The sequence below is a fragment of the Excalfactoria chinensis genome, chromosome 4 (assembly GCF_039878825.1).
Source record: "Excalfactoria chinensis isolate bCotChi1 chromosome 4, bCotChi1.hap2, whole genome shotgun sequence".
Taxonomy (NCBI): Eukaryota; Metazoa; Chordata; class Aves; order Galliformes; family Phasianidae; genus Excalfactoria; species Excalfactoria chinensis.
The window spans coordinates 63778719-63793400 of NC_092828.1; the positions used below are offsets into that span (position 1 = coordinate 63778719).

General features: G+C 36.5%; 1 protein-coding gene across 5 annotated transcripts in view; it reads right to left on the reverse strand.

The window, feature by feature from the left end:
- TLL1 (tolloid like 1) overlaps positions 1–14682 on the reverse strand; it is a 127834-nt gene that overhangs the window by 11559 nt on the left and 101593 nt on the right. For all 5 annotated transcript variants that reach the window (XM_072335999.1, XM_072336001.1, XM_072336000.1 and 2 more), the window contains 5 exons: positions 14430–14555; positions 11309–11469; positions 8520–8700; positions 1808–1933; positions 265–392 (listed from right to left, as the gene is read on the reverse strand). In XM_072335999.1, coding sequence (XP_072192100.1) covers positions 265–392; positions 1808–1933; positions 8520–8700; positions 11309–11469; positions 14430–14555 — 722 coding nt within the window. The remainder of the gene's footprint in view (positions 1–264; positions 393–1807; positions 1934–8519; positions 8701–11308; positions 11470–14429; positions 14556–14682) is intronic.

Genomic DNA, 14682 nt, shown 5'->3' on the forward strand with positions numbered 1-14682 from the left:
CCCCATAACAATTTAGGCTACTGCTTCTACTTCCTTAAAGAGACCTTAGGTTTCCCTGCTCCAAAATTTTTGATACAACAATTTCTCTCTCCCTCCATTTGCACATCTACCAAGTTCACATTGCTGAGACCTTCAGGACAAAGCCTGTGCATGCCAGCACAACTAATGGTTGTTTTTTCTTTCTCTTGAGTATTATTGTATATTGCTCAGAGCAGATAAGCCCCATAAGGGCCATGCTATTGCCTTTGTTCAGATGCTACTCACCAATTTGACCCTCTGCCCAGGGGTGGCACTGATTTCCCAGGTGCACTCCTTTCTGCTGGGATACTTGTCAGGCCAGTTGGGACTCGTAATGATGCCATTGGGACTGTGGATCTTCTGTTCACACTCAGCTGCGCCAATAGTGAGAGTATCAATTAGTCTGGGAGTTCTGTATTCAGCGGTAGCCAGAAAAGTACACTGCTTGTTAGGTGACCCACTGAACTGAAAGGATCATTAGGAACACAGCTAAACACCCTCCCAAGTGTGAAGGATCTTATTCCTCCTCCTTGACAAACACTTTATGGGAGTTAACCTAGCATGCTTTGATTTGTGAAGCATATACTGTTGTTTACAATGGATATTTCTTTTTTTAATGTAAATTTATAAATACACACAAACTATGCATTAAAATGCAGTCAAATATTCTAATCTTTCCCCCCTTCCGCTTGCAAATAAGTATGAAAATCCACATAGGATTATCTTGCCTATGCAACATGAAATGATATTTCTTGAACAACGTAGTTTTTTTCTCACAAATTTTCATATTGCAACTACAGAGCAATCAGCTAAAGAACAACCTAAAACACAGTTTCTAGGGAAAAGTATACAACTGCTAAGTCTGAATTCTTATTGTGCACCAAGAACAGTTGTGTCATTCATATCAAAATTGAATCCAGAAGTGCCTCTCTCAATAAATAAAATACATAGCACATGAAGAAGGCAAGCAAAAAGACCTACTTTTTTTTTTTTTTTTTTTTTTCCTTAACAATCTCAAGTTTCTTTCTAAGCAGAGAATTATTTATCAAGAATCTTTTAGAAGAGGCAAGTATCATTCCAAAATCAGGGATAATACAAGTGATTCACAAAGGAGATATGATAGGAAACAGCCTTGAAAAATTACAGAGGCTCATAGAATATTACACACTTAAGGATCATTTGCAGATCATCTAAATGCTACTTACATCACCAAGCCTACTATGGATGGAGGTAGTCACAACTTTAGACAGAAAATAGGAAAAAAGATGTGTAGAGACTTGACTGGAATTTAGATTGTCTGAATATGTTCTGCAAAATAAACCCTGAACAGCGGCTCATACAGTGAGATACAATGCCAGTCTAAATGTAAGGAGGCTCACAGCCACTGATGGAAGCAAGTGATAACTTTACCAGGCTCCTCTTCAAAAACTCGGTCTCCTTGTTTTGTACTGTTTTAATTTAATATCCTGTCACAGCTCTAAATGCTCTGCACCTCACAGCACTACTAAAAGAAGCATTCTCTGCTGAAGTTGAGTGGTCAGCAATTCCAAATTTTCTAAACCTATGGAACCTCAAACTCAGACATACACAAGAACTAGGGATGGAGGGAATGAGGGAACAGAGAAAAGGGATTGTTTCACCCAAACATCTCAGGTGGCAAGACACCATTTTAATCTTTTTTTTCTCTCTTTTTTTTTTCCTCTTTTTTTTCCCCTGCCCTGGAAGAAGAACTGCAAAGACCTTGCTGAAAGAATTGTATAATCTACTGTCCAAATACCATACAACTTACCCTCCTTGCAGTCATGCTTGTTTTCATGTAGCACAAATCCATTCCGGCACTGACAAACATAGCTTCCTACTGTGTTGATGCATTCATGCTGGCAACCGCCATTGTCCTTTGAACACTCATCCTTGTCTAAGAAATACACAACAAGAAGAGGTGAGCAGGAAGAAGAAGAGCTCGTCCTCAAAAAGAAAAGGGTTTAGCACAGACCTTGAGATCAGGATAAACTAAGGTACAGTCATTCTTCTCAGTTTTCTGCTACTTTACTTCTATCTGCTTATTGCTCACCCTACACCACGGCTCAAATATTCTGTCTCATCTTTCTTAGAAGAGAGGGACAGATCTCTGAGAAAGGGAACACAAATCAAACAAGCTGCATCAAAGGAGACAGTTACCAGCATTTATTCCTTCAAGTGGTCTAGCTGGTAAAGATTTCATAAATATTTAATCCAGAGCTTTATTCTGGTAAACAACAGGAGTGCAATCTATGACCAACACAAAATATTCCAGCTCTATGCAAATTCCACAATTTAGCAGTGGTGTGTCGAAAGGCAGGCAGAGGCCAAACAAGGCTTCAGGCTCTGCACATTAACGATGTAAGAAAAGAATGACTTAACATAAACTTTCTGAATAAGTTGCTTTTTCTTTCCAGCAGAGTGGCAGTGTGCTTTACTTTAAATGAATCTAGACATTAGAGAATATCTCAAAAAGGAAAACATTTCATTGAAAAGCATACAAAAGAAACTGGCATTAATTACTTCAAGGAGATCTACAATATAGCGTGCAGTTCTGTTTATTAACATATAATCCCTAAAAAGAGCTTTTAGTGTGTTAGAAGTAAAGCAGAGAGTAGGGGAGGAAATATGACCTGCATTAAACAGCTCAAAATTCTTTGCATGGAAAAAAGCCAAACTAGATTAACAGCATGTCATTCTAGCAAGAGGCCTCAGCTGCCACCCTTCTATGTCATTCAGCTGTTGTCATTTTAGTTGAGGCCAGTACATTTGAGATAGGGAGACTGCTCTGGACGTGTGTGTACATATATATATACACACACACATACACACACCCATAGGTATACAGATATGGTTATATACATTTATATACATTATGTATACACACTAGTATAAAACCTGACAAATAAAAATATATACAATATTATTATGTGTGTGTGTATATACACAATTTTTTACATACAATGGCATCTTACTAACTCTGCCATTTCAACATACAAAATAGAAAAAGAAAATGTGCAAAGGAATAAGGGTCATTCCAGATGTCCATTGATTACAAGGCTGGAACGCATAGTATGTGTTCCCTTCAGCCTCATGTGCCTTGGAAAGCAACAGTAAATGTTATCTCTGAACAAGATGCTTCATGACTTCATTAGGCACTATAAGAATTCCTACAGACTATAAACATTATCGATAATTTAAGTCTCTTTTGTCATCTTAGGCTTTTTCCTCAGTCAATCTGCATTACAATTACATAGATATCAGTTTTATCTGTGAAAATGGACTCAGTGACTTGCAGGTGTTTCAGTAAAAATCAGTTTCTACTTTTAATACTTCTAATGATGATGATGATGATGTAGAGAAATTCTGCCAGTCTAACCTAAGTATCTACGTCATTTTTTGCACTGTAAATCTCAAATCAGTTTACACTGAAAGATCCTGAAAGGTTTCTGTAGATGTGAACAGATTTGAACATTAAGAAACAGCAAAAAATGTGTGTTGCTCCCAGAGTGACACATCCAAAGCCAGGTATTAGTGGTCATTTTGATGATGAAAGAAGCATAAAAGCTTCCACAACATAATGTTTACACACCTTGCAATGCAATTCTCAAAAGGAGGCAGTAAATCTACTTCATTTCAAACAAAACTTTTAATCTTTCATCTTTGCAAAAGCAAGCACTGTCATAAATTAATTCCATGTTGCAAGTGAAAAATAGTAACAAGCAAACAGGAAATTAAATGTATTATGAAGAAAACTCCTCAATATTTCCCCACCTAAGTATTAGTTTGCAGTTTGCTACCAAAATAACATAACAAATGGAAGGCAAGCTCAAAACATGTTCAAGTTTGATTTTCAAGTATATAGTAAGTATGCAAATTCTCAGTGAAAGCCCTCTCCGTTTTCACCTTCCATCAAACTGTGAAAATAGAGAAAAGTACATTGACACTGAAGAACTCTATACAACAATCTCTTGGAGACAAGTGCATTAGAAAACAGTCCCAAGCTGGACTTCTTCAGAGACGAAACTGATATAAACCATGGACAGAAGGTAGAAAAGAGAAGCTTTCAAACATATCTGAGGTATAATAATTATTTGTAGATGGTTAATCAAGGATGCAACTGCTGAACAAGCTTTCCTCACACTTCATAATTTGGAACAGATTTTCTGTCAAATTGATTGCCCAGTTTTAAAAATTCATGAAAAAAACAATTAGTCTGTATTAGTTACAGGAACAAATGTTTTGCCATGTAGAAACAAAGCCATTTGTTACGCTGACAGATGGAAATGAGTTTCCCAGTTCTGAATGGATTCTTTCTTTCTTTTCTCATTTCAGTACTCAGAATAGGGAAAGATCCATTCCCAACAAAATGTTAGACTGAAATCATTCAGAGGACAAATGGTCGTACCTCTGAGACCCTCAGAGGCCACCAGTCTGTGAATAATACGTACTCGGCCTGAAGGGACCTGTATCAAGTCCTTGCAAGATTCGAAAACAAAAATTTTCTCTTTGCAGGTAGTTTTCTTGTCTGTGGAAAAAAATGTACCAGGATGGCACCAGAGATGAGTTTGTGCTCCAAAACAAATCTGCTCAAGGATAGAAACATCCTAGCTTTCTCTTTTTAACTGATCAGTGAATCATCAACCAAGAATAAGATGTCCCAAAAATCATTTCTATATTACATCAATTACCACACCACAAATGGTCATGTGAAAAATCACATGCTTTTAAAACTCTAAAATTAGTGATAAATGGAAGCAGTTTAATAACATTATGACAATGTATTTAAATGTACCACTAAATAAAGACTGGTATAAAGAAATTATTAGGATAGATCATAGGAAAAAAACACAGAAAAGGATACATTTTTAAAAATTATCTTATATCTTTCCTGGAGTTTATTCACTCCTCTGTTCCAAGCAGATTAGAATACGTTACTGTCCTCCAGAGCAGAGGAAGAGAACAAGCAGAAGAGAGGACAGAAGAGAGGAAGATGGAAGCAAAACAAACTCACACACATAAAAAAACCCATCCCAAAACAACACACACACCTTGTTTCTGGAAGCTTTTAGTTTAGAAGCCAATTCCAAAAAGTTTTTGCAAAAGTATTAAAAAATGAATGTCACAACTCCTAATTTCCCCCTGTGCCCAGGAAACTGGATTATAATCATACTACATTCTCTCTGTCACTTAGATGGATGCTGCAATGGCTACCAATTAAGCTTTTTTTCAGATCTGTCTCATCAAATGTAAATTCTACAGAATGTTAAAATAAATAAATAAATAAAATTCTCACTTTCCTGTAGCACCTGGCTGGCTGTTAACACCATTTTGCAGCCAAATAAGCAATTATATGTCTTCTTATATCAACAAAAATAGCTTCCTAGTGCAGGTCATTTTTGTGCCCTGTGTCCCTGTTTGCTTTCACAGTTTATCGCATTGGTTTTCAATCATCCAAAAACTGCTTTCTGTCATCTATGCTGGAACTCAGCCATATTTCCTCAACTCTAGTCATGGCTGCAGAATTCAGCACTGAAAGGGTTGCAAAAAACTTTCTTGGTTGTGCTTGAGGAACACATTACTGTCCTTAATCTTCATACAGACTTGATTTATCTAACTCCCTTCTGCTGAGCTTTCTAGAGTGAATAGATTGCAAGATGCAGTGTTTTAGTCATTACCAATGTTTTCACGAGGTATGGTTTTACAACTAAATGTTTACAAGTATCTTAAGTGTCTTCCAGTAAGCATCCTGTACACCACTCTCATTAAGTATTTCTCTGTATATTATAATTCTCAATGTACTTCTTTCTGAAGACAAGCTTATAAAGAGGCAGAAAAAAACCCACACTGTCAGCTGAACAGTAATCAGCTGTTAACTCCCAAAAGTCAAAATGCACAAGATGAAATCTCAAGTCCATGCATAATTAATGCATGAACAGCATATTATATTCACATTAAGGAACTCAAGAGATAAGAAAATCATGTCATTTTCTGACAGACACAAGAATTGTGTCCAATGAATTACTCAGATTAAAGCCTTTTGTTTGAGCTTTAAATTCAAAGTTCAACTTGTCTCAAAAGCATTACAAAGTTTCTGTTTTGATCAAGAAATACTGTCAAAAGAAGAAATCCAGGTAACATATAGGAATATAATCTTTTAGAAGTGATAACCAGAAAAGTTGAGGAAGAATAAAAAGAAAATACAGAGTGGTTGGACTTGTGAAACGAAAGCGGAGATTGCAGCAGAAATGCATCATGAAGCATTCAGCACATTTATATACTTACAGACTCAAAGACTATTTACATGAGACTATGTTTCTTTGAGGAGGATTAGATATACTCTATCCCAGCACACATTTCTATTCATTTAGAAAAAAAAAAAAAAAAGCCACATTAGTTCAGACTCAGCCCTGGCTAATGGATTTATTCTGGTGATCAGTGGAAACATTTAGAATGTACCACTTTTAGATAAGTAAGTAAAATTCATCCAGGGACAAAAAAAAAGCATTTCATTCAAAACTGAAAGAGACAATGGAAACAGTTCTGAAGGATTGCAGCACGATGCTTTGAATTGCATGAATTACAGCCCAGCCCTTCCTCAACATACAACACTTATCTGGAAGCAGATTATCTGGAAGCTCTTTCTAGACAACATTCATAATATTAATTACATAAACTATAACAAAAGCTTTAAAAGCAACAAAAAACAAACAAACAAATAAAAAACAACTCACCGAAAAACAGTGAAGGCAGAAATTTAAGTGAATTTGTGTGTGTCATGTTCAGCATGGCCACAAACCATAATTCCTGAACTACAATGCTTACAAATTTCAGAGTCATAATTTCCAAGCTTATCTGTCATAGCTTTATAGATTCTGAACTATGTAACAAAATTACCTTGCTGGCTATTTATGGAACTGGAACACCAATATTAACTGCAGAAATATTTACTGCAAAAAGTCAATGCCTGTGAGCACTCCTGGGTCTCCATGAATTGATTGGTTGTGTAAATACTTCTATGAAGAAGCTCTGCTGTGTGCATATACATTTCAACTACAAATACTGAGCAAACCTTGATAGCCTCTTGCTAACACAATGTATTGTTTTAAAACTACTTAAAAGGAAATACTACATGCAAAGACAGATCTGTCAGTACTTCTGACTACAGAAATGTGATGACTAGTATAAAATTATATTTTCAAAAGCTAATTTCTTCATCTGAGAAAAAACTCTTATTTCCATTCTTTATTATTGCCTTAAAAATAATAATAATAATAAAAGTCATAATGGAAAAACACTGGAAGTTTTGTTGTCTTTTTGACAGTGCCTTTCCCCACTTTCCATTCCTTATACTTCTTTATCACTCATATGGCATGCTGATTCACATTACTTTACTTTGTCATAGTCCAGATTATTGGAGCTAACCAGTGCGATACCACTTACATGACAGCTTTGCTAAAGCATTTCAGTGAACAAACCCTAATAATGGTGATTGGCAACACATTTTGTTACATGCTAAAAATAATCAGAATTTTTCAGATTCAGAATTTTAAGAGCTACAGGAAAAAAAAAAAAGTGCAGCAAAACGCAAATCCCAGATGCTTCTGGATTGCTTCCAGAGTTTTCAGAGAGGGAAATGTTTTGTTGTTTTATTTTAAATGACATAACATACCTATGCATATGTGTGAACAAGAATAGCACAATGCAAAATGACACTACTAACACTAGTTGTTACTCTGCCATAGCCAGATTATCATAATCTAGTCTCAGCAGGTAATTGCAAAGACCTCTGTTGTGCAAATCTGTCCACAGATCTGGAGCTCTGCTTATGTCTAAATTACTTAATTCAACAGCCCTTCTACAACATAAACTGACAGCTCTGATCTGCTCCAGAGAAATTACAGTCCAATAAAGATAGGCAAATCTTTGAAAAATACGAAGATTTGTTTTTCTGCAGTATATTATGAAGTGCAAAGTTTGGCAAGAAAGAACCCATAATGCTAAGCAAATGTTCTATCACGAGGTAGTAATTTTATAACTAATGTAATATACTAAGAGACCTGAGTGAAAAAAAGGCAAAGAGTATACACAGCATGTAATTCATATCACACATTAGAAGTGGGATTTGGAATACAATTTAGCAATAGAACTCGAGAGAAAAGAAATCTAACAGAAGTTTAGGAACGCTCATTAGATTTCCTTTCTCCGTCTTATCTTACAAAGCTGTTATTAAAACTCCTTTGTAGTCTAGATGTATGAACGTGCATTCTATGTATTTTCTGCCATATACAGATGTCACAATTCAGAACACTATTTTGAGAAAGAAAAGTGGAATATATCTTTGCAAATAAAACAAAATTAAAACTGCAGTGAAAATTACAAGGAAAGGACAGCTCACTTTCATAGCAAAACACAATATTCATTCCACCCAGGCAGCGCGTGCTCAGAGGCTCTCGCAGGTACACAAGAGTGATTTTCTGTACCTGAAAAGAAGTGTGCCTTGAAGCCTTTTTTTGACACGGTATTGTCAGACCTGAACTCAATTCGCATGTTGTTGTACTGTGAGGTGATAACTTCAGGCACTTCCGTACCGCAGAATTTACCATGTAGTTTAGAATCAGAAGAAAGGCCACTGCGAATCTCCACATAATCATATTTGCACACCTGGGAAAAGAGAGATCTTTATTTTTTTTTAGCTAACCAAAGGAAAAGCATGAAATTATTTACAAATGCAAGAACTTCAAATAATATGTACCACTCAGTAATACACTGAATATTGTTCCACATTTTCCTGAATCTGAAAACATTTGTAAATGCTTGCAGTTGTTCACTGACTTTACATGAACATACTTAAAAGCCTGTAAGACAGTGGTCATACATTTATACTCAAAATTCTAATATTTTTCACAATCTATTAGGTATTTCATTTTTAAAATGCTTAAAATAGCAACTAAATCTAAAAAGTAAAAATATCAGTATTAGACTAAAATCTAGAAATGTTCATCATATAAATTTACAATTTTCTTTATGCAATAAGCCAACAACCCCAAACCTACAAACAATCAACAGTTTGCTCCACAGAAATTAAAAAGAGAACTATTTGCTTAGAATCATGCAAGAGAGGTTTTTATCACAGCATTTTACTATAAGCAGACTGACCTAGCTGTAGATATACCTGTTAATGCAGAGGAGTTGGACTAGATGACCTTTAATGGTCTCCTCCAACTCAAACGATTCTATGATTCTGTGATCTTCATTTACTCATTAATATATAAATCTGCACTATTAACTCTACAAATCTTTCTTTAAGTGTAGCACAGCTATAATTCAGAGGGCTAATGTGTGTGGTTTTCCTTGAACAGTTAAAAAATAAAAATAAAAATAAGATACAATAATGTAATAAAAAGCCTTATGCAAGGCCTACTACTCATGATAATACATTCAATGCATAATCCCTTGGTCGACATAAAGCCTTCCACTTAAAAACTTATAAGCTTCTTAGGCTCAACTATCAATCATTTAATCAAAAACGTCCCAGCTGCCTGCAATTAATAGCTTAAGAGAAAACAGTGGCCAGGAGGATTCATACCAAGCTCAGACTGTCCATTAAATATAGGTTGTATTTGATAAATCACAATTTATAGTCATAAAAGAAATGTTGAAATCATATTTATACATCAGAAGGAACAAAGATATATAAAAATTGAGTTACTATTACATGTTGATTTATATTAGTTGTAAGATAAATAATAATAATGCCTACCGCTTTCAAATATAAATCACAATATCTATAATTTCAACAGTATACCAGTGATGAACTTTGATGCTCTTATAGATTTAGATAAAAAAAATGCAATGTAATTTGAGATTGGTCTTACTTCCTTTTTACAGCCCTTTATAAAATACAAATAAAATTAAAAAATAATTGCAAAATTAAAATTGAAAAATGTAAAAGCAAAAGATTACAATTTTATCTTTGTACTTCATAGAGCTCCTAAAACAACAACAAAATTAAAGCATTTGCTAAGTGTATACAGGCAGACATTAAGTCTGCACTCAGAAAATGTCAGAATGTCCTGTATATTATTTATATTTCTTCTGATTTTCACAGATGAATGTACTGCTAGTTAATGATATAAAGCTGAAGTTGATTTAGTACCACTGGAGAGGTTCAAAACAAAGCTATAAACATTGAAAAACATCTATTTATGTATTTTTCATATCTGTAGAGCTCACATGTCCTGCGTAACCCCAGAAAACAGATAAAACTTCATGCACCTTGCTTGCAAATCTGGTGTAGGTATCAAGAAATTGCAGGAAAAAAAAAAAAATGTATGAGTGTAGCAAGGGAATCTGATGGTATAACAAAGACAAGCCTAGGAAGCAGAGTCTAAACACTGATGTGAAACCCATATCTCTAGATACCCAACAAGCCCTACAACGTGTCCACTGTTTTGCCTGAAGCTGGAGGGAGCAGCATTTCCCACACAATGATCACTGCTCCGTCCCTCTACCCAGGGACGAGAAATGATTTAGGGACTCCCTGAGCTTCCCTGCTTGGTGGGTGCCACCTCCAGCAAGCACTACATGCTCCTGGTCTGCACCAATAAGATGCTTGGAGAGAGTCCAACCCAGTTGTGGAAGCTGGCACGTGACTTGCTCCTAACAGAGCTTTGGGCAGAAGTATTGCAGTTGTGCTGTTTCAAAGTCCATTTACTAAGTAGACCCAAACCAGATTCACTCAGAGAAAAATGCCATTCTTCAAACAGCGCCGTTACTCCATTGTGCCTTATTTAGAGTACTGTTCCTTGTAAAACATTCACCCTTGAGAGGCTTGTAAGTGATTTAAATGTTCCCTGGCTCAGTCGCTAACCAAACCTTAAGCATATTCTTTGTAGTCATAGTCTGTAAAGATGATTTGGTTTCTTCAGATTTTCTTGTCTTGAATTCTTTCCAGCATGTCTCAGACATTTGTTCTGTTTTACTTTGTTGATAAAAAAGAAAAGTCAGCTGAGACTCAGCAGAGAACATTTCTTCTAAATTTCTTATAATACATATACATTCAGTTGATATGTAAAAGAAAGATACCCTCTCCATGTTTGTTTTGAAAGAACCCAGAAACAGTCCCAGAACAAAAACAAGAATATCTATGGTTATTGTTAGTGTATGAACAGTTAAGTAAGGGTTTTATTAGGCAATATCTATTTCTGAACGCTCATTAAACTGTTTAGTGTATAACAGATTGTGCAGCTTTTTGTTCACAGTTACTCACTTCATTGCCTTCTAACTCAAAAAACTCAAACTTCATTGAAATTCGGTACTGCGTTGGGGCAACCACCTGCCACACACAGTTTTTGTTTGGAGGATATTCTTTGGGCCACCCTGGTGTTGTTATAGTCCCATTTAGCTTTGTCAGAAGTCCTCCACAAGCAGCTGTAAAATGAAAAGGGAGAGCATCATTTCTGGAATGAAACTGTGTTTTACTGTAAACAGAAGCACACTGAGCAGATTCAGTCCTCTCATTACTTACACTGCTGTAATGCCCAGACAGACTAATCAGAATCTTGTTTTATCATGCTTGGTGCAAACAATGAGAAAGAGACAGCCCCTATCCTGAACAGCTTGCAGGTTTGTGGACAGAGATAAGTTTCAAGACTACACATGGCTTTATCATATTCATTCTTTTCCCTTCCCTCCAGAGACTCTGGTTATTCTCTCACAGCCTTTCCCATGCAAGTACTCTGACCTCACTTCTCTCCTCAGGACCTTGATCACCCTTTTCTGACAGACAGGCTACTCAAGATGCAGTTCACATTGCCCTGGCTTCTTTTATTGATCACTGATCCAGAATCTGTCCTATTTTAGCTCATATATGTGCCTCCCGATAACCTACAAGGTACAGTCATTTCTTTAGGACAGCAATCATGTACTGTTCAGACATAATTATGTCTGCTGAAATACAGATGTTCAAATAACACAGCAAATATCTATTTGGAATGTAATTGTAAAATAGTCATGCCTATCCAACAGAACAGTACTGTACAGTACGTGCTAATGCAGTTCTAATAGCAAAAGATAAACATATTAATGTTTTCCATCTGAGCAAAAAAACATTGAAAAAAAACGTAATGGGATTCACAGCGGTTCTCATCCACAGCCTGTTCCATTTGTACCATCATGGCACCATGACAGCATTGAAAACCATCCACAAAACTTTCAGAGAAAGGTGAAATTTCTTCCTTCTTTCAACTGCTGCATGCTAATGTTGAATATACTGAAAACCAATGCATAGGCATCTAGCTGATGGCCACACACACTCCATAAAAACTAACATACCTAGAAGAACTCTTCAGTTTCTGCATTGTAGGCAACCCAGACTTCCTGCTGGCCTCTTGTTTCCCATGCAGAAGACTTAATGTTGTACCCTTCAACATAATCTAGACAAGGCTGGGGGAGCTAAGACCATAGGTCACAACTCAGTGTGTCAAAATAGATCTAGCACAGGTTTTAAGACTGGAGTTAGATAACTTATCTGCTCCCAAAATCACCCAGTCTGCACAAACTGTACATCAGACTACTGGCTTTCAGTTTCTGTTTTTCAGTATCACTACACTGTTCCTTGAGGCAGGGGTGGGAAATATAAAAGTACTGAGAAACTCTTAAAGTCCTCCAATATGCTGCCAGCAGGGGAGATTTGGATTAAACAGCATGAAGCAATTTTCTGGGCATGTCAACACTGCAGTGAAGCACTGGGCAGAGTTTGAGTTGGAGGCTTCTAGTCTGGCATCATATGTGAATTAAAACAGCTGAGGCACCCCTCAAATTGCCAAACTGTACTCTAGGATGTAATGCTGGCTGTGACAACATAGTGACTTTAAGTCAGTAATCCCAGTGAGCATCTACAGATGGTAGGTAATACATCATGTGGAACAAATGCATTTACACTTCTAGGGATAGCTTGGGGGTTTTGCTCCATGCTGCACTACGCTATTTAGCATGACTCCTCCTTTTTCCTGAGCTGCTTTCTTGTTTGTGTGCTGAGGAATTATCACTTCTCTCTTAATAGGAGGAAGAAGGAAGAGTTTTCTGAAAGATGGGTAATCTTCCCTAATGTTTGGACTCAGATCATTAGACAGACTAAGCCAAATTCCTTCCATATATATTTGGACTGATGATCAAAGGGCCTACCTCTGTCTTCATGTCTCTACTAGATTAACCTCATTTTCTGCATGCTGACTAATACATAGATATTTCAGTACACCAGACCTTCTAAAATAACTTATTTTTTCCATATGCTCACTATTAAATTTAAGGAGGGGTTAAAAAAAAAGCAATCAGCTCAATGACACATTCAGACTGCTATGCCTATAGTCACAGTCTATGTCTACCTCACACACAAAAACCAATCAACACCCACAGAATCAAAAGCAGAACAATAAATGCAAAGAATCCAGGCAAAACTACCCCAGATTGTGACAAATCATGAGTGAAAGCCAGGGAATTGAAAACTAAATAGAGAGCAGTGAATCATATCTGAAGGAAACCATAGCACAGAACACTTCAATTTTCAAAATCTATTCACCCCCAAAACACAAATAGATGAACTTAGGTAAGTATAATTCATGTTATCCCTGAATGTATTCATGTTTATGAATAAAAATCCAAATAATAATTGCTACGTAATGATCAACAGCTTTTGCTTCTTTCTCTTCATATAAAAAACATATATGAAGAAAAAGCTTATCTCAGTTCAATCCTATGTTTACACAAACTTCAATTTATCAGGGTTTTATTTCTCCAGTTGATTATGTGAGCGAACTTCACTCATCTTGAGATGCAGAATTTTTTTTTTCCAGCAATAAAAGCCCAAAATCAGACTAGGATTAGGGAAGATTTCTTTGAGTTTCAGGATCCTGGCAGACAGAAATGTCAATGATCAGACTGGCAGTGGTGAGGATTTATCTGAGTTTTGTGCTGGAATAAAAGATCCTGCTAAAATAAAGGATCTACAGCAGTCAAAGGCAGTGAGGGGGATCATTCAAGTTCCTGACAGCAGCACATTGCTCTGCTGATAATTCTCTCTTTGCACAAAAAGGGAGACTTTGATTTAATCAGGATGAGTAATATAACATGAAGTTGGGGAAAGTATGAAGTTATTTGCAGTGTTTCCAATCGGCTACCAGGAAAACCTGAAATGTTAAGCTAGTGACAGCCATCCAACAAAAGATGACTGCTATGGAGAGAGACATAGTCCAAGTACCACTGCTATCAAGGCAGCCCTGGTTTTGCAGGCTTACTTCACAGACCTTACACATTGCTAGTAGTGAGCATATAAATGGCAAATGATCAAAGCCTGAATCTTTGAGACCTGAGAGCATAGCAACACACTGTACCTTCACAGCTTTTTTTGTCAGGACCAAGTTCATAGCCAGGATCGCAGGCGCACTGGTAACTGCCCAGAGTGTTAACACAGCGCTGCTCACAGCCACCATTGTCAGGTTTGGCACATTCATCTTCCTCTGCCAAGACAGGGAAGAATGAAAAACATGTTAAATAATTACCTTTCTCAGCTGTAAGTGACAGATGACTGTTAACCCCCAAAGCAGTATATGTGCCATTATAAGGTGTGCTACAAAACACACTGAC